Raw genomic sequence first — 20514 nt, 5'->3', positions numbered from 1 at the left:
ATTATCTTGATACATTCTCTCCCACTTCTTTCTGAGATGCCTTCTTGATACATCTCCTTTAATAGTGAACCAAAATTTGAGTGCACACATAGCACCATCAAGTCTCCCCCTCAAGAAATAATGAACTTATATGGGCATGGCAATTGTGGTTCTACTTCACAAAGGAAACATAGGACTATTAACTCATAATACCAATCCAATGCTTGCCCCAAAAGATTCACTTTGCAACCAAGAAAGGGTGACAATTGACTAACACCGCACTTGGTTCAATGAGAGTGAGAAGGAAGGGGGAGTAGAATATCAAGCCCTTGCCCATACATCATAGTATCGCACCTGCCCTCTTAAAACAATATTAAGCCAATTATCTATTCAATCGAATTGTAGGGTCATATACAAACATCTCTATTTAGTATTTTTGAAAAACTATCCAATTTATCAAGTCCACTCAGGTGCGCTAGGCCATCAATTATCGAGACGAATGCTTTCTCAATGGATTTTTAAAAGCTATCTAATGAAGCAACACTACAAGGGAATGAGATAACCATGATGGCCAGTTATGAAGGAACATATCAGCGTCACTATTAGCGTCCCTATTTCCATTGTCACTCTGAGAAAACAACATCGAGAATCCGAGTACGACATTTATCAAAAGCATTTGTGAAAGAAAACAAAAGTGAGAGCGAGACACAAGGAACTTTTAATCATTCCCTACATAGAAAAAAGAAACACTACAAGAGAAAGGCCCTATAGACATGCAATGTACACGCAAAATAGCAGGCACGTTTATTAGCGCGTCTATTCACGCTAGTATATAGAACACGTATATATACCCGCGTTTTTAAACACGCTTATAGATGCGAAAATAAACGCACATATTTTTCATTTCTCATAAAGTCCCTAAATATGACCAAACATCTTAACAGCTAGTATTTTTTTGAATACATTACCAACTTTACTTCTTTCTGAGTATTACAAATGTACATCCAATCATTCAAAGCTAATTATATATGTTACAATGAATGATCAATCTCATCTTCAATGAGATCGGCCCTTGCTAGACTAGCTACCTCTAGGTCTATGTTACCAATAGGCAATGAAACAAATAAGTCTATCCCACAGCTGTCAGATGTATTGCTATGCTCAATTTCTTCATCATCATCTGCAACCATATTGTTATCCTCTTCTGTGCTTCCTTGAACATCCTCGCGGGGATCATCTTGCACTGCATCATGTATATCATCGATCATGGCATCATCATGTGCATCATCATTGATTGTTGGATTGTCATCAACTATCTCTATGTTGGTAGCATTTCCATATATTGGTTTTGAACGATTAGATATGGGAATGACATGCCACCATCGGTTATTATTTACCATTGGGTGATACACAACCTGCATTTAAAAAATAAAAAATAAGCAACTTAGATATTTATTGTATTTTGAGAATGTATCAAGAAGTAATATATATGAAAATAAATAGCTTCTAATATACCTGCTCGCATTGTTGAGGTAGTATGAATGTGTCATTCTTGCCTTGGTGAAATTTTGTAGAGTCAATCACTACAAAACCACTTGGATGACGTCTAATTGTGCAATGCTCACCCGTTGTTACTACTTCTTTAAACCACTTCATATCTAGTACATATATAAAAAATCACCTAAAGTTAAGCTTCAAAATATCTTGGATCAAGCCACAATAACCTTCCATGGTGCCATTGGTATCTTGGAAGTTTGCAAGGATACCACAATCCTGGGTATTTCTCTTATCATCTATACTTTGAGTTCTAAAATGTTTGCCTTCACACAAAATAGCATTGAACAATGTGCACTAGTAGTACATTGTTGAGATCATATTAATGATTTAGTTAAAGATGAAACATGTGAAATTACTATATTATATATAACTAAAGATAATTTAATTATAAGTATGTCTCACCTTTGATAAGCAACCTTGTGCGTATTCTCACTCCCCTTGTGATATATCCATCGCCTCCTCTTTTTCCATCTTCTCCATTTCTTCATGTAGCCAATCTATATCGATATGACATGGAAGCACACTTAAATGTTCTGGATATGGGACATTACGTCCATGTCTAGTACGAAATTCTTATCTTTCGCTTACTCTTCTTGCCCTTGCTTCTTTATATAGTGTCACCCATTTGCTCATTACTTCACTGTTAAGCACACAAAATACATTTAACTTACGAAGTTCCTCTTTCATTAGCACTTTGCTCCTTCCTTTTCCTTGAGGTATTATAGAGGTCATCCTCAAATCTTCATCATCTTTCCATAGTCATGGTAAAGAGGGATCCACTTTAGTAAGATATTCAGAGATTTGTACAAGGGATGATAGCACTAACCAACTCTCAACCATGCTTCCCTCGGGCCGTGCATTTTGCCTTACAAAATCTTTTAGGGTTTTCATAAAGCACTCTAGAAAAAACATCCACCTTGCATGAACCACCCCACAAATTGCGATCTCATCAATCAGATGTACGAGGAAGTGTACTTAAGTAGTCAAAATCGAGTGAGGAAAAGTTTCCTCCACCAAACAAACCACCTCAATGGACAATACTCGAGCCTCTTGCAACGTATTTGGATCGATTTTCTTCAAACTCACAAATCTACCAACATGCAATTGAGAACGATGATTAGTTTTATCCATAAATTCAAGCGGGTTTACTACGTGATATACGTAATATGTAAACTAAAAAATAAGTATAAAGTATACATACCTTGCGAGCTCACCCATCTTGTAAATGATATCACGCACATCTTTCGAAACACAATGGGATATGCTAGTAGGAAGGATGAACTGTATGTAAATATTCATACATTGTTAATTAGTCTAGATAGTTAGTCCAGTAATTAATATATTCATAGCTATGAAAATCCTTACTTGAATCATTTTGTGCCAATCGTGAGACTTCAAACCAGATAGTTGCACATCTCTTTTCTTTTTCTTTATGAAGGCTCCCTTGAGGCATCTCATAGATGCGCACTGTACATGCGAAAAAGCGGGCGCGTTTATAAGCGCGTATATCAACACGTCTATTTACGCTAGTATACAGAACGCATCTATATATCCACGTTTATAAATGCGCCTATAGATGCGAAAATAAACGCACATATTTTTCATTTCTCATAAAGTCCCTAAATATGACCAAACCTCTTAACAGCTAGTATTTGTTTGAATACATTACCAAATTTACTTCTTTCTGAGTATTACAAATATACATCCAATCATTCAAAGCTAATTATATATATGTGATTTCATGCCCTATATACATCCAATCATGTCCTATAAAAATGTGATTGGATAGGGCATGATTGGATGCATATATGAAATAATTACACCTGGATCATAAGGACATGATATACATGTATAGGATCATAAGGACATGATATACATGTATAGAGCATACATGTATAGGACATGATATACATTATCAACTTTAGTTCTTTCTGAGTATTACAAATATACATCCAATCATTCAAAGCTAATTATATATATGTGGTTTCATGCCCTATATACATCCAATCATTCCCTATACAAATGTGATTGGATAGGGCATGATTGGATGTATATACGACATAATTATCAGAGAAGTGATTGATACATGCACATGTTGCATCTATTGTGCACTTAACCTAGCCATGCCTAACTTATAGATCAAAGGTTGACTTATGCATGTGCAATAGAGAGAGAGAGAGAGAGAGAGAGAGAGAGAGAGAGAGAGGGAAGGAGGGAGGGAGGGAAAGACATAGAGAGAGAGAGAGAGGGAGAGAGAGAGAGAGAGAGAGAGAGAGAGAAGTGATCGATACATGCACATGTCGCATCTGTTGTGCACTTAACCTAGCCATGCATAAACTTATAGATCAAAGGTTAGTTGGTGATTTAAGAGAGTATCCTAACTTTTTAGGGTAGTCCCTTGAATCTCATTAGTCTCAACAACTATGCAGCACAATCAATACAATCAAAGCAAAAGTGACATGCATGCCAATTCATAGCGTGAGTAGAATGATGCAAATAAATTGACTTATGCATGTGCAATATATATATGTATACATATATATATATACATATATATATATACATATATATATACATATATATATATATATATATATATATAGAGAGAGAGAGAGAGAGAACTGATCAATACACTCGCATGTCTCATTTGTTGTGCACTTAACCTAGCCATGCATAAACTTATAGATCAAAGCTTAATCGGTGATTCAAGGGAGTACCATCACTTTTTAGGGTAGTCCCTTGATTATCATTATTCTCAAGGAATATACATCACAATCAATACAATCAAAGCAAAAGCAAGACATGCATGCCAATTCATAGCATGAGTAGATTGATGTAAATCAGTTGGCTTGTGCATGTGCAAGCTATTCCAATCATGTCAAGGTGCACTTATAGCTCACATATAATTTTAGATAAGGTGAACCACATGTAGCCAATGTGCACATGTCCTCTTTTCATAATCTTTAGCAAGTGTGTCCACTTGTTGGTGACTAAAATAGATCACTGTAAGGATACTTTGCAATACCAACAAGCCAACTACAAATCTCTTATCTATGAAATGTATAAGTAAATTAACTTGGTTAATTTGATGAGGTCAAGTTTTACTTCCATGGATAGTGTGGCTAGCTATCTACTTCAAGGTTATGGGAACTTGCAGAAGTCAATGGAGCATCCTAAAAATGACGATACTCTAATTACTATATCAAGTCACTTCATGTACATATCTTTGATTGATTGATGGATAATATGCCTTTCTCTATCTCTTTTGTATATACCTTCATTGCATTATCTCTCTCTAGCTAAAAACCATTTGTGCTTTATCCACCTATTGATACTTACATGCAATTGCAAGTGGGATGGTCTAGTAAGTCACCTCATATGTGCCAATTGACTTTAAGGTGCCAGTCTTGATTGCTTTGCGTGCATCTAATCATCTATGTGGCATGTATGCATGTATAGGGCATGATTTGATGTATAATTGTATGCATGTATAGGGCATGATTGGATGTATATACAACATAATTACACCTGGATCATAAGGACAAATGTGATTTCATTTGGTATATATGTCATATTCCCTAAATGCATGCATTGATACTTACAACATGGAGGCAAACATTTTGATATTGAAAGACTAGGAAAGTCATGTCATGTTGATCCAAAAACAACCAAAAGCTAGCATCTAATCAGTTTAATTGTTACTGCGCATCTGTCAGTGCATATAATAAGTATTATTTGTGCATATACATGCGCAATTACACGTGCTTACAGACGCGCTACGCAAATATTTAAAAAATTTAAAAAAATTGTGGCTTTCTTTTCAAACCAGTGCTTTCCTGCGTTTTTTGCGCCTTTTTTGCGCGTTTTCTGCAGTTCGAGCTCGACATCACTAATCATGTCTATTTATCTATCACTTCATGAAGACAATGAGGGAAGGAAATAATAGTAAAAAGAGGACAGAAGGAAGGAAGAGCCAAAGAGTAAAGAACAAGAGCCAAACAGCAAGGAAGAGAAGAAGATTCAAGCAACTTACCAAGGGAAGGGAGAAGGAGGACAAGGAGCTTGCAACCTAGCCGCCACCCGTCAGAACAAGCAAAGAATGTGAGTTCTTCTTCTCTCTCTCAATCTTGTTTTCTTTCTCTATCTATTTCTCTCTCTCTCTCTCTCTCTCTCTCTCTCTCTCTCTCTCTCTCTCTACATGCTATAGATTGTCATCTATGGAGGTTTTTTTGCGCGTTTTTTAGCCAAGTTTGAAAAAAATGGTCCGACTGTGCGCGTCTGTTAGCGTGTCTAGACGACAATGTAGATGCAGGTATAGATGCGGAAATAGACGCGCTGACAGACGCACAAAGAGACGCAGATATAGACGTAGCATGTAATATGTTTTATCTGCACAGGGTAATATGATTTTTCTTGTCTAGATGTGGAATCCTGGATTTTTTAGCACTGATCCTGAGTTGGAACGCATGAACAACACCTTAGCAGAGTTTTCTAGAGGTGTTAGTAGCTTTTTTGGAGGCTTTCCAAACAAGGAGCAATTCATGGGGGAGATGACCAATTATCTTGGTCGCCCTCCCACTGCAGAGGAGGTTTTCAGCGTGATGTCTGGGACACCTATCACATATTTCCCTAGCACTGCCGCACAAACACAAAACCTTGGCACACCTCTACTAACAGGTACTCCACGCACTATGCATACACACAGATCAGCTGATGCACAGGGATCAGCTGAAGTACATGGATCAACCGAAGCATGTGCATCTACAGAAGCACATGCATCGAGTGAGGTAGAGGGTAGTGCCCATCGAGGGAGGAGGGAGAGTCGTACGGAAGGATGAGGAGGTCGAGGGCTTTGTGGGGGTTGCCTAGGAGGTGGCTCTCGATCACCCTCACTAGAAAATGAGAGAGGTGAGCCTCCACAAATGTACTACTCTGTCACTGATGCTGGTGGTATCTTGCATGACTCTGAGGGGAGGGAAGTGATAGCCTACTTGAGGAGTGTCGTGCATGCCACATACAAAGATTGCATGATTCCCTTCAAGCACCAAAAAAATAGTTTGTGGCAAGACACTACAACAGAAACGAGGCATAGACGCGCATGTCAGACGCGCAAAGTCGGGCGCATCTATCACAGCGTCTATAAGTGTGTGTAAACGTGAGTGTAAATAGACGTGAATTTTGCGTCTATATATCCCCGCAAATAGATGCAATATAGACGTGCAAGCAGAAGCACAATTATTTAACCACCTAAAAATAGCAATTCACATAACTAAAAAACCAAAGTTAATATTTATTTAACCACCTGAAATTGATTCTTGAGCATGCACATGTGCGCATGATAAAAACCATAGAATTAAGAATACACATTGAATCATTGAATTAAAAATATCGAGTTAATAATTAAGTTTTCATTGCTCTCTAATAAATGGCAGTTCCTCCAGTTGACAAGCCTGATATAAGTAATTAGCGGTAAGCGACAGAAACCTTACAATTAGTAGCAAGCATTGCAATATGTATCTCATAATTTCTCTACGTACTTGAAGATGATAAAAGATACTTCCTTTTTATTATGGAAAATTCAATTTAGCTTTAAAATTGACTATTGATTCTTGAGTATGCACGTGTGCACATGATAAAAACCATAGAATTAGGAATACACATTGAATCAATAAGCAAATTACCTCATCGCTCTCTCTTTTTCTCTCTCCTCTCTCTCTCTCATTTCCTTTTCTCTCTCCTCTCCCTCTCATTTCTCTCCCTCCCTCTCTCTTTTTCTCTCTCCTCTCTCTCTCATTCCTCTCCCTCCCTTGCCCTCTCTCATTCCTTTTTCTCTCTCCTCTCTCTCTCATTCCTTTTTCTCTCTCCTCTTTCTCTCTCATTTTCTTTTCTCTCTCCTCTCCCTCTCCTTCTCTCTCTCTTTTTTCTCTCTCCTCTCTCTCTCATTTCTCTCCCTTCCTTGCCCTCTCTCATTCCTTTTTCTCTCTCCTCTCCCTCTCTCATTGGCATGGGAGGTTGGAATACACAAGGAGGGAGATTGGAATACACAAGGCTTACAATGCAAAGTCAAAACACTACAGGGTAGAGGAGTCTGTAAAAAGACAGCTATCAATCAGGTGACACTTTTTGGGTACTGGCATGGGCTAACAATATAAGCAACTTGGATCAAGACCATTTCACAAGTGATCTGGACAACCGGACTGGCATTAGGTCCAAGGATAATGATTAAAATGCAGATCATTCATTAGTTTTTAAGCCACAATAAGGTTGCATCTAACGTTGCAGCATCAGCCTCAGATTTTTGCAAATCCTCAACCACCAGCAAATCAATAGTGGCTCCGCCCACATCAACCACAACAAACTTTTCTCCTTCTCTGATGGATAGGAATCTAGCATTTTGGAGACAATGCAAAGATGCAGCCTTTGGCTCCAGAACTACTCTTAATAGATGAGGGCTAGCATCCTCTGAGCATGTTCTGCTTGACACTCCCTTGACCATACCAGCTTCCTGAGCACATTTCCTCATCTTTTGCTTGGCAGCTTCTGCCCATATTACTGGCGCAGAAAGACACCATTGAATATCCTTCATCATCAATTGCCCACCATACCTGTCCCTCAGGTAATGCAAGATAAATTGTGATACTTTCTTGAGGTAGTCAACGATGAGAGACTCAATTGAAAGGCCTTGAGGAAGAGCCTTGGATTTGGATTGACCTTTGTAAGGAGCTTGTTCTGCTAGATATAACTTGAAACCACTCATGAAAGTACTTCCACAAGGAAGCGATTGCGTGCATGCAACAATCGTCTTGATGGCAATCTGGTTTGTGTTTTGCAGTAGGGCACAGAGGAGGCCTTGTGCTATAGGGGCCAGTCGCGGTTGATGTTGTGCACAGATGTGGATGTCGTGCAGGGGCCATACCCTCTTTTGCTCTATTTGCCTATTATGTTTAACATCTTATCTCTTTTTCTCTCTCCTCTCATTCTCTCTTTTTTTCTCTCTCCTCTTCCTCTCTCATTTCCTTTAGCTCTCTTCCTCTCCTTCTCTCATTTCTTCTCCCTCCCCCTCTCTCTCCTTTCCATATTATGTTTTCTTCTCTCCCCCTCTCCCTCTCCCTCTCCCTCTCTCATTCCATGTCTATTTCCGCGTCTATCTTCGCGTCTATAATCGCGTCTACCTGAACAATAGACGCACATATACACGCAAAAATAGACGCACACGTCAAAATTCAAATCATACTTAAATCATTTCTTTTCAAACTACGCCTTTCCTTTCCTGTGTTTTTTGCGGTTCTGAAGCTTGAGTTTAGCCGACATGCAGTCTCTTCATGCATCACCTAGTCTCTTCATGCCTCACCTCCTCATGACTCACCTCTTCTTTCATTTCAAACACACAAGAAGGGAAAAGGAAAGCCAAGGAGAGGAAGAAAGAGAGAACAAGAGAGAGGAGAACAAGAAGAAGCAGCAAGCAAGCAAGCAAGCATCAAGGGAGGATAACTTACCAAGGAGAGGAAGAAGGAGAAGGAAGAAGCGCCACCACCCGCCACACCAAACACCCAAGGTGAGTTTCTCTCTCTCTCTCTCTCTCTCTCTCTCTCTCTCTCTTTGTTTCTCTCTTCCTCTCTCTGCTCTGTCTGTGTATTTAGGATTTGTGATTCCATTATGTATTGCATTTTGTAAATCATCAATGGCGGTCGTCGGCCTAAAATCAACCGACCGAGCGCGTCTGATAGCGCGTCTACATCTCAGTGTAGACGCAGATATAGACGCGAAAAATGTTTCTCTGAGAGTGAATCTTTGAGCGCGTGTGCTCTGCAGTGTACACGCGATGATACACGTGTTGACAGACGCCCACAGAGACACAGGTATAGACACGCACAGAGACGCAGGTATAGACGCTGTATGTAATATGTTTTATCTACACAGTGTAATATGATTTTTCTTATGTAGATGTGGAATCCTGGATTCTCCAGCACCCCATTCAACAAGGAGCAATTCATGGGGGAGATGACCAATTATCTTGGTCGCCCTCCCACTGCAGATGAGGTTTTCAGTGTGATGTGTGGGACACCTATCACATCTTTGTCTACACAGGGATCAGCTGAGGTACATGGATCGGCCAAAGCACGTACATCTACAGAAGAACGTGTATCGAGTGAGGTAGAGGGTAGTGCACGTCGAGGGAGGAGGGAGAGTGGAGCGGGAGGACGAGGAGGTCGAGGGCTTTGTGGGGGTTGCCTAGATGGTGGCTCTCGATCACCCTCACCGGAAAATGAGAGAGGTGAGCCTCCACAAATATACTACTCTATCACTGATGTTGGAGGTATCTTGCATGACTTTGAGGGGAGGGAAGTGATAGCCTACTTGAGGAGTGTCATGCATGCCACATACAAAGATTGCATGATTTCCTTCAAGCACCAAAAAAATGGTTTGTGGCAAGAGGTGCTGCGGGCAGTACATAAAAGATACCCTAATCTCGAGAATTCACGATTCTCAGATGATTGGGGACGGTCAAAGGTGAGAGAAGCGCTTCATAACAAGAGGTCTCACCTTATGACGCGCGCCAAGGAGTCATTGCGGAGACAAGAGCAGGGGCGCCCTGGATATGGCCAACCACCCAATTGCCACCGCAAGGAGTGGAAAGAGGCCAAGAAGAGAGCAACGGAGAAAATGACAAGTCGCCAACATGCAGAGACGCGACGTATCCAGATGGCAACCATGGGATCGTCGCATTATGGATCGGGTGGCAAGGAGTCATGGGAGGCTGACTTTGTAAGTATTATTTGATTTCTTTTTTTAAATTAAATTTTGTAATTTGTTTCACTTCATTATGTAGTGTGTTTTAATACGTTGTATGTTCAAATTGTTTTGTAGTATCATATCGTTGGTAGGATGCCTACTCCTAGAGAGGTAGGCTATCATCGAGGTCATAATCGGGCGTCCACTGGCAGCATTTCTACGAGGAGGGACTCATCACGGAGGAGCAATATAATCGCGCCATGAGGATTCCACCACCAGAAGAGGTATGTTTTATTTTTTATATGAAAAGTATAGATAACTCTAATTTATTGTTTGTAATGGTATTTATATACCTTAATCCTTTGTGTAGGCGAACCCTGATGCAGTTGAGGATAGCAAAGGGGAGACTAGCAGTAGCGGTGGCTGCAACGGCGGCAGCACGGGCAGCGGTGGTGGTAGCGATGATGATACCTCTTCTGAGGAGATATAGAGGAGCCCCATGCATGCATGCCTCCCCTTGGCTTGTAATTTTCATTTTTGATATGTATTACTTTCAGCTAGTTCTTGCGACCATGACGTCACAAGCACTAGAACTCATAATGTAAAAATATTTCATCTATATATATGAAATTTCATGTGCTACATACATTGTTTTGTTTTTAGTATCCAATCTTTGAAATAATCTTTCTCTGTTTTCCCTAACCATACAATTTGATGTTGATGGGGGGGGAAAAAAACCAGAGAGCATGTGGCTTGCAAAGCCACATGCTCTCTGATTTTTTTTTCATACCTCTATTTTGCGTGTCTATCAGCGCATCTAAATTGCAGGATAAATGCGCGTCTATTTTCATCAAAAACTTTCAGAGTAAACGCGGTTTTAGACGCGTAGATACACGCTTGTATAGACGCACAATATGAATATGCCCACTTTTTAAAAATATGATTATATATTTACGTAGCACGTTTATACGTGCGTCTATAGGCGCGTCTAAGTGTGCGTGTAACTCTGATCATAAGCGCGCTTTTAGACGCGATTTTGTAGATGCGTTAATAAATGCACCTGATATTTTTTTCACAATTCAAATATTGCGTCTACAAGCGCGTCTATGAACCCTTTTTGTTGTAGTGAGAGGTGTTGCGGGTAGTATATAGAAGGTATCCTAATCCCGAGAATTCACAATTCTCAGATGATTGGGGACGGTCAAAGGTGAGAGACACGCTTCATAACAAGGGGTCTCACCTTATGATGCGCGCCAAGGAGTCACTACGGAGACAAGAGCAGGGGCACCCTGGATATGGCCAATCACCCAATTGCCACCGCAGGGAGTGGAAAGAGGCCAAGAAGAGAGCAGTAAAGAAAATAACAAGTCGCCAGCATGCAGAGACGTGACGTATCCAGATGGCAACCATGGGATCGTCGCATTATGGATCGGGTGGCAAGGAGTCATGGCAGGTTGAGTTTGTAAGTATTATTTGATTTCTTCTTTTAAATTAAATTTTGTAATTTGTTTCACTTCATTATGTAGTGTGTTCTAATATGTTGTATGTTCAAATTGTTTTGTACTATCATATCGTTGGTAAGATGCCTACTCCTAGAGAGGTAGGCTACCATCGAGGTCATAACCCGGCGTCCACTTCGCATTATTTCTACGAGGAGGGACTCATCACGGAGAAGCAATATAATCGTGCCATAAGGATTCCACAACCAGAAGAGGTATGTTTTATTTTTTACATGAAAAGTATAGATAACTCTAATTTATTATTTGTAATGGTATTTATATACCTTAATCCTTTGTGTAGATGAACCCTGATGCAGTAGAGGATAGTGAAGGGGGGACTAGCAATAGCGGTGGCGGCAATAGCAGCGGCACAGGTAGCGGTGATGGTAGCGATAATGATGCCTCTTCTGAGGAGATGTAGAGGAGCCCCATGCATGCATGCCTCCCCTTGGCTTGTAGTTTTCATTTTTGATATGTATTACTTTCAACTGTGCTTGCGACCATGACCATGCTTGAGGTCACAAGCACTAGAACTCATCATGTAAAAATGTTTCATTTATATATATGAAATTTTGTGTTTTACATACATTGTTTTGTTTTTAGTACAAAAATCTTCGAAATAATCTTTCTATGTTTTCCCTAAGCATACAATTTGATATTGATGGGGGGAAGTTTTTTTATCACACCTCTATTTTGCACGTCTATCAGCGCGTCTAAATTGCAAGATAAACGCGCATCTATTATCGTCAAAAACTTGTAGAGTAAACACTTTTTTAGATGCGTAGATACACGCGTGTATAGACGCACAATATGAATATATTCAATTTTTTATAAATATGATTATATATTTGCGTAGCACATCAATATGCACGTCTATATGGGCATGTAACTCTGACTATAAGCGCGCTTTTAGACGCGAAATTGTAGACGCAGCAGTAGACGCGGTAATAAATGCACCCGACATTTTTTATCACAGTTGAAATATTGCATCTACAAGCATGTCTATGGAGCCTTTTTGTTATAATGGTAGTGGTAGTGGTAGTGGTAGTGGTAGTGGTAGTGGTAGTGGTAGTGGTAGTGGTAGTGGTAGTGGTAGTGATAGTGGTAGCGGTAGCAGTAGTGGTAGTTATTGTTTAATTTCTTATTTTCTTATTTCTTGTTGTTGTGGTAGTCATAGTAGTGGTAGTGGTAGTGGTAGTGGTAGTGATAGTAGTAGTTATTGTTTAATTTCTTCTCTTCTAGTTTGTCGTTGTTGTGGTAGCCCTAGTCGTGGTCATTCTTGGGATATGATATTTATTTTTTATAGTTACTTGGTTCAGGCCTCTATAATCGATGCAAAGGCAAAGTGTACCATTCTTCTTCTTTTGGAATAGGACTAGAGCTCCCTAAGGAGAAGTGCTTGGCCGTATGTACCCTTGGTCCAATAGTTGTTTCAGTTGTTCCTTTAACACAATAGCTTCAGGAATGAACATCTTGTAGGGCCTTCTTGCGACCAGTGCAGCTCCTAGTGTTAGCTTAATCTCATGATCCACTTCCCTTGGTGGTTGTAATTCAATCACCTCTTTTGGAAACACATCCACATACTCTGTTAGCCAAGATGGTTTTTCATTGGTGTCAGCTACCTATTCTGGTTTGTTTAGCGTGATCAGGTAGATGGGTAATCCTTTTCTTATTCCTTAAACTATTTGCATCACCTTAGCTAGCTGGATTTTTGGTTTACCTGCTTCTCCCTGTGTTGTCACCTACTCACCTTTAGGATTACAAAAGGAGACTTGTCCTTTTCCACAATGAATGTGGGCATCATTGGGGATTAGCCAATCCATCCCGAGTAGGCACTCATGGACTCCTAGACTCATTACCCTAAATTTAACATATGTGGGCTCGTCTCCGAGTAGGAATTCCACCTTAGTAGTTTGTCTAGTGCAAGTGATTTCTCACCCATTTTCTAGTTCAACAAGCAAGGTAGGTGCAGCTATAGTGGCTATTCCTAACCTTCTAGCACAAGCTGGTGAAATCAAGAAATGTGTAAAATCCTTTGTTTAATGTGATCAGGTAGATGGGTAATCCTTTCCTTATTCCTTGAACTATTCGCATCACCTTAGCTAGCAGGATTTTTGGTTTACCTGCTTCTCCCTGTGTTGTCACCTGCTCACCTTTAGGATTACAAAAGGAGACGACCTTTTCCACAATGAATGTGGGCATCATTGGGGATTAGCCAATCCATCTCGAGTGAACACTCATGGACTCCTAGCCTCATTACCCTAAATTTAACATATGTGGGCTCGTCTCCGAGTAGGAATTCCACCTTAGCAGTTTGTCTAGTGCAAGTGATTTCTCACCCATTTTCTAGTTCAACAATCAAGGTAGGTGCAGCTATAGTGGCTATTCCTAACCTTCTAGCACTAGCATCACATTGGATGGTAAAATCCATTGAAAAGTTGGGGCATACGAGGATGGGGGCTGAAGTGAGAAAGTCTTTTAGCTATTGAAAATTACAATCAGCCAAAACATCCCTAGGAAAGCCTTTTTTTTCAGCCTGTTTGTTAATGGGGCTGCAATTGTGGCATAATGGCGAGTAAATCTCCGATAAAAAGAGGAGAGGCCAAGAAAACCATGCAAGGAGGTAGTGGTAGTGGGGGTGGGCCAATCCCAGACACATTGCACTTTCTTAGGAGGATCAACTTGGATGCCTTTTTCACTAACAATGTGTCCCAAGTACTCAACCTCTGTTTGCATGAAGACACATTTACTTTCTTTGGCAAATAACCGGTGCTCTCTTAGTACATCAAAAATTTATCTGACATGCTTCAAATGCTCATGCAATGACTTGCTATAAATGAGTATATCATCAAAGAATACCAACACAAACTGGAAAAGCTATGGCTGCAATATTTTGTTCATTAAGCTTTGAAACGTGGCAGGTGCATTAGTGAGCCCAAATGGCATGACAAGGAAATGGTACAAGCCACAGTCAATCCGAAAAGCTTTTTTGACTTCAACCCACCCTCATTCTGATTTGGTGGTAACGGGATCGCAAATCAATCTTGGTGAAGTAGCGTGCTCCCTTGAGTTCATCAAGCAAGTCCTCAATTCGAGGGATGGGATATCTATTTTTTACGGTGATCTTATTGAGATCACAATAGTCAATGCACAACCGAAAGAATCTGTCCTTTTTCTTAACCAATAGAACCAGGGAGGCATAAGGCGAATAGCTAGGCTCTATGAATCCCATTTCAATGAGCTCCTTGACTTGCTTAGCTACTTCCTCTCTCACACATTTAGAGAGACGATATGGGGGTTTATTGATGGGCTTGGCATGGGGCTCCAAGTCAATCGGGTGATCCACCAATCTCTGAGGAGGGAGGGTGGTGGGGGGCTAAAATAGGTCCTCATATTCAGCCAAAAGCACTTTTAGTGCTGCATTTTGCTTTCCCAAGGTGGTGTGCTGGTCATCATTATCCTTATGCAAATGCAAGACAAAGATTTGGAAGCATTTCTTGAATTCCTTTTTCAGTTGTCTTGCAGTTATAAGCTGAAAATCTGCAATTTCTTTGATTCCCTCCAAATGTACAAGTTGCCCATGCATTACAAACTCCATATACAACTGAGAGAAGTCCATAGAGATTTTTCCCAAGTGTTGAAGCCAATCACATCCCAAAACAACATCCACGGGGCCCATATAAAGGGTAATTAAGTCCACCTTTGCTGTATAATTTTCGGCTAGCATAAGAGACACTTGTGTGCATACATGGGAGCTCACTTTCTCATTTCCATTGGCCACTGGAACCCTAAGAGGTTGTTGTAATTTAGTAGGAACACATGTCAAACTGCCAAGAGTCGATTTATTCACAAAACTGTGCATTCTGCCACTATCTATGAGAATGTATACACTCTTGCCATCAATGTTACCATGTACTCGTTGGGTGTTGAGGCTCCTAGAGCTGGTCCATGCATCCGGTGAGTCATAAAACTGATCGGTTTTAGTATCCTCTTCATATTCAGCATTTTCAGCAAGTGTCATCATGGGAGAGTTGTCATGCAAGTCCTCTTCCAACTTGTCCCTATCTTCTAGCACATACATGCTATTAAACTTGATAATGGCATTCTTAAAGGGGCATTTGGATGCATGATCAGTTGTGTACTTATCCCCGTGTTTAAAGTACAAGCCTTTAGCCTTGCGATCCTTGACAACTTTAGGAGGAATGAATTTTTGACCGTTAGGACTCAAGCCATTCTGTGTCTTATTTTCAGCATACTTTGGGTCACTTTTGGAGGGGGTGTTGTCCCAAAACTGCCATATTTCCTTTCAGCATTAAAAGTGGGGTAAGTGGGGATTTTGGGGCTGCCATTCCCTGCATTGTTGCTACAATAATTACCGGCATATGGGGGTTGCCTGAAAGGGTACCTTTGCTATCCTGCAATGGGCTGCATGCCCTCATTGAGATGGTATTTTCGACCATAGCGTTCAGCCAATTCTATGGCTGCAAACAGGGTGGGTGGCTTTTGAGCCATTACATCAGCTAAGAGATGTGCATCTAGCCCATAAATGTATTTATGCAATTTGGTCTCATCACTGATTGCCTCAACATACATGGATAGGTTTATAAACTGGTTGGTGTACTCACTCACGGTGAGATTTCACTGATCAAACTGATACCATTGCCTAGCCAAGCATTCTTTTTCTAACCAGGAGACAAAAACTTGGATCATATGCATCTTGAACTCTTCCTAATCACAAAACTGCTGATTTTCTCTTTGAACGAATCTCCACCATGTGTGGGCAAAACCTTCTAAATGAAGGGAGGAAAAAATAATATTTGCCTCATCGATACAGGGGTAGATGAGAAAATAGGCTTCCAATTTAGAGGTCCATTTCTCTAATTCAGCTAGGGATGAGGACTGCCCATTAAATTTAGTAAACACAATCTTGTCATGCAGTTCTTTTGGGCCTTGCTATCCATGAATGCCATGTGCTACATGCTGCCCATACATGCCTTGCTGTCCAATCCCTAGCTGTCCAAAATTTCCATGGGGACCATTCTCTCCATGCATTACATGAGGACCAAATTGCACATTAGGACCTTGCTGTCCAAAATGGCCATGCTGCCCAAAACTGCCATGTGCATGCTGCCCATTGCCATGTGCATGCTGCCCATTGTAATATGCATGCTTCCCATTGCCATATGCATGCTGCCCATTGTCATGTGCATGCTGCCCATGTACTCCTTGCATTCCATGCTGCCCAAGATTTTCTTTGGAGCCATTCCCATGAGTGTGCATATAGCTTCTGTTACAGGGGAGTTGTGGTGCCAAGGATGGGCTTGAAGGATTCGTAACGGGGGAGGGAAGGAAGGGTTCATCATATCAGGTGGAAGTATCACCCATCTCATAAGTGCTATGGGGAACGCCATGGGTACCACCAAGACCTTGTGGGCTACGCTCGGTCTCCAAGGGGGGAGGGCAGTTAGCCTCACGTGGAGGGACATACTCTTTGGTCAATCCGAGGGGGGGAAATGGTGGGGATGAGGGCACCCATGTGCTCTATGAGTAAGTCCATCTTGGCCATCATTTCTAAATGACGGTGATCTTGGCGGGTTTCCATCTCCCTATGGCATTGTTCCATCTCTCGATGTCATTCAGCATGATGGGTCTCATGTTGGCATAGGGTATGGTTGAGCATAGATAATCGGTCCATCTTGGGGGCACCCTCTTCAAACATGTCATCATAATACTCCTGGGCTGAGCTAGGATCGTTCATTAAGGCACGGGAGTCCCTTATTTCACGTTGGAAGTCCTCATGGGCCTTTGCTTTATCCTTGTGGCCTGCCATCCCAAGTGCAGTCCACTAGACCCCTTGTTATAGAAATGACAATATCTTGAGCTAGGAAGCTCTGATTGCCAAATTTTTTTATTCAAATTAAAGCCCTTGATACCATATACGAGGCTATATAAAAATATATGTGACAGCAAATGATCAGGGCTTTGCTGTAATCACTTTTTGTGGGATGACTGTGTAGGACTGCTGCCTGTCCTAGAGTACCTTTGAGCACAAATTTGAGCTTATCTCCCAAACCATAGGGCGGAATGGGGATATTTTTAGTTCAAATCGAAGGGGAGAATTACCTCTTTGAATTGAGCTATAAGGCCCGCACTCGATCATACAAGAATACTTTCCTGTAATATACTTTTGTGGGCTAACTATGTAGGACTACTGCCTGTCCCATAGTACCTCTTAGCACAAAACTAAGCATATCTCCCAAACGGTAGGGTAGAATGGGGAGTTTTTTAGTTTAAATCAAAGGGGGGATGCCCTCTTAGAATCAAGCTATAGAGCCTGTGCTTGGTCACACAAGAAGGCTTTGTTGTAATCAACTTTTGCAGGCTGACTGTGTGGGACTAACTGTCTGCAATACCCTGCAAAGACTCCCTCAAGGAGCATACCTTATCCCAATGGTGAGGAGCTTATTCCAAGACATCAAGGGCCTCAATGGTGGTTCTCAATGCCACATAGATCCATACATCCTTTTCATGTATAGTTATATTTCTGAGACCATTTCCATGACTACATACCTCACCCTTCTTACATGCATCCACCATACATTTCCAAGTGATACATGACATTACCAATGCATGTAGAGGGCTATAGACTCAAATGATCAGGGCTCGGGCTATTCCATCAAATATACCTGCACTTGCAATAATCTTTGGGCTCCGGATCACCGGGAGGTGGGCAAAGTTCCCCCCGGGCCGGGTTGTGCACCCCTTCAGGGTCTTTGACGGCAAGGGGGGGTCACCCCTCTTTTGTCTTGCCACCTCGCCTGGCATCGGGCTTTTCCTCACCCGGAATATATATGACAGGCAGTTATTATTAAGCAACCAGCATGATATGCATTTACAAATTGAGGATTGGGCCTTTCATGATATGCATGATCAATAAGGAAATGGGATGGGGAAGGGGTTACCTCTGCAATTCAGTGATTCACTGATTGCATGACTTACCCTTCTTACAAATTTTTTATCAATAGGAATCAAACAAGAGCACGGTTAAGGATTAGAGTAAAATATTGATCAATGGGAAAGAAATTGAAGATTATCCAGCTATGCATGCATTCCCAGGGTGTGGGCTGAGGGTGGGAATCCCATTGGCAATCTCAACCCACGCATTTCTTCCATCTCTCTCATCAAGTGGCTGAGCTCAACAATTGGATGTAAAAGAGAGAGGAAGAACTGATTGACATATCTTGTTCAAGCCTGAAGAAGAGTTATTGGCTGCCTCCTTCAAGAGCTTTGTGTTTGCCCATCTTCTTGCTACCCATGGTTGTATGGGGGGTCTTCAATGTCGTATATCTTCATTTTTTGAAGCTTGTGGCTGCTCCCAAGGCTCCAGTGTCGTATTGCTGCGCATTCGAGGTGTGAAAACCACCCAAAAGTTGTGCGTGTGATTTGATACTTTGTACATACTTAGTTGTGATGTTTGCTCTTTCATTCTATGCTGAAGACGGAGAAAAACAGGGAGTTTTGGTAGACTGGTAACTCGAGATGCAATCTCATGTGCTACACTTATTTCAAGATATGTCAATTATGGGCTTTGTGAGGAAGTACTAAACTAATTCCAAGAGATGCAAGTCAAAGTACATTGGTGGATATGTATGGCAAATGTGGCTTGCTTGTAAAAGCACAATATGTGTTTGACAAGCTTCCTTTCCGGAATGTGGTCTCTTGGAGTGCACTAATTGAAGGTTATACACAACACGGGCATGGTGAAGAAGCACTGAAGCGTTTTGAGTGGATGATACTTGATGGGGTATCTCCAAATGCAGTAACCTTTCGTTGCATTTTGAAAGCTTGTGGCAGCATAGGAGCCACAGAAAAGGTTGGGGAAATTCATACTGAGATTGCTATGAAGGGGTTGCTAGAAAAAGATGTGGCTGTTGGCACGGCATTGGTTGATGTATATGTCAAATGTGGCTTGCTTGTAAGAGCACAAGATGTGTTTGACAAGCTTCCACTTCGTAATGTAGTGTTGTGGAGTGTATTAATTGCAGGCTATAGCCAATATGGACATGGTAGCCAAGCACTTAAATGTTTTGAGTGAATGCAACTAGAGGGTGTCTCTCCGGACGGTGTCACCTTTGTTAGCATCTTGAAAGCTTGTGCTAGCATAGGAGCTAAAGAAAAGGGCCACTAATCCTGTCGAAAGGGAAAGAAAAGGGTGGCTAAAAACAAGGGAGGGAAAAAGCAGATTTAAAAAAAAAGCAGGCAAGATTCGACAGATTACGAAAAGGAAGAAAGGCGATGCTAATTGGGGGAGAAGGGAAGGAAACACGGAGAAACAGGCATTCGAGGATCTCGGTAATCAGAGGGAAGGAGAGGACGTCCTCGGAGATCAAGAGACATAGACGGAGAAGGGCTAAAGTTGACGAAGGAGGGACGAAGCCGAACGGACAAATAAGATGACGATAAGATGAGGGAAGGCAGGTATATACAACGTGCTGGAGATCAGCAACAAAGGGGAGAGAGAAGTAGTTGAGAAGCTCTGACAACGTGCTGTAGATGGTGACGAGAGAGGAGACAATGCAGCTGGTGACGAGGGAAAAGACGATGGGAAAAAAGGGAGCGATGAAGACTGGGAGTTGAGTGACTCTGGGAGGGAGAGAGCAGCCCAGATAGAATCGCCAATTGAGCCAAAGCAAGTGCAGGAATTTTGACATATCGATTCCATTGCAATATCACAAAGGATTCCGTC

The 20514-nt window shown here is 41.3% G+C and overlaps 1 protein-coding gene and 1 pseudogene across 1 annotated transcript; one reads left to right on the top strand and one right to left on the bottom strand.

Annotated features, from left to right (window-relative positions):
* Positions 1-7777: 7777 nt before the first annotated feature.
* Positions 7778-8293, bottom strand: LOC148023145 (uncharacterized). Its single transcript, XM_087695326.1, has one exon. The coding sequence runs from the start codon at positions 8291-8293 to the stop codon at positions 7778-7780; it is 516 nt and encodes a 171-aa protein (XP_087551452.1).
* Positions 8294-19413: 11120 nt separating this feature from the next.
* LOC148023144 (putative pentatricopeptide repeat-containing protein At3g28640 pseudogene) lies at positions 19414-19863 on the top strand (annotated as a pseudogene).
* Positions 19864-20514: the final 651 nt, after the last annotated feature.

Source organism: Lygodium microphyllum, chromosome 16 (assembly GCF_053477565.2).
Source record: "Lygodium microphyllum isolate KBCC chromosome 16, Lygodium_microphyllum_v1.1.10, whole genome shotgun sequence".
NCBI lineage: Eukaryota > Viridiplantae > Streptophyta > Polypodiopsida > Schizaeales > Lygodiaceae > Lygodium > Lygodium microphyllum.
This window is presented reverse-complemented; position numbering and strand designations above follow the sequence as displayed.

Excerpts from the sequence above, each read along its gene's own strand:
- LOC148023145 (XM_087695326.1), bottom strand. The coding sequence starts at position 8,293 with ATGAGTGGTTTCAAGTTATATCTAGCAGAACAAGCTCCTTACAAAGGT.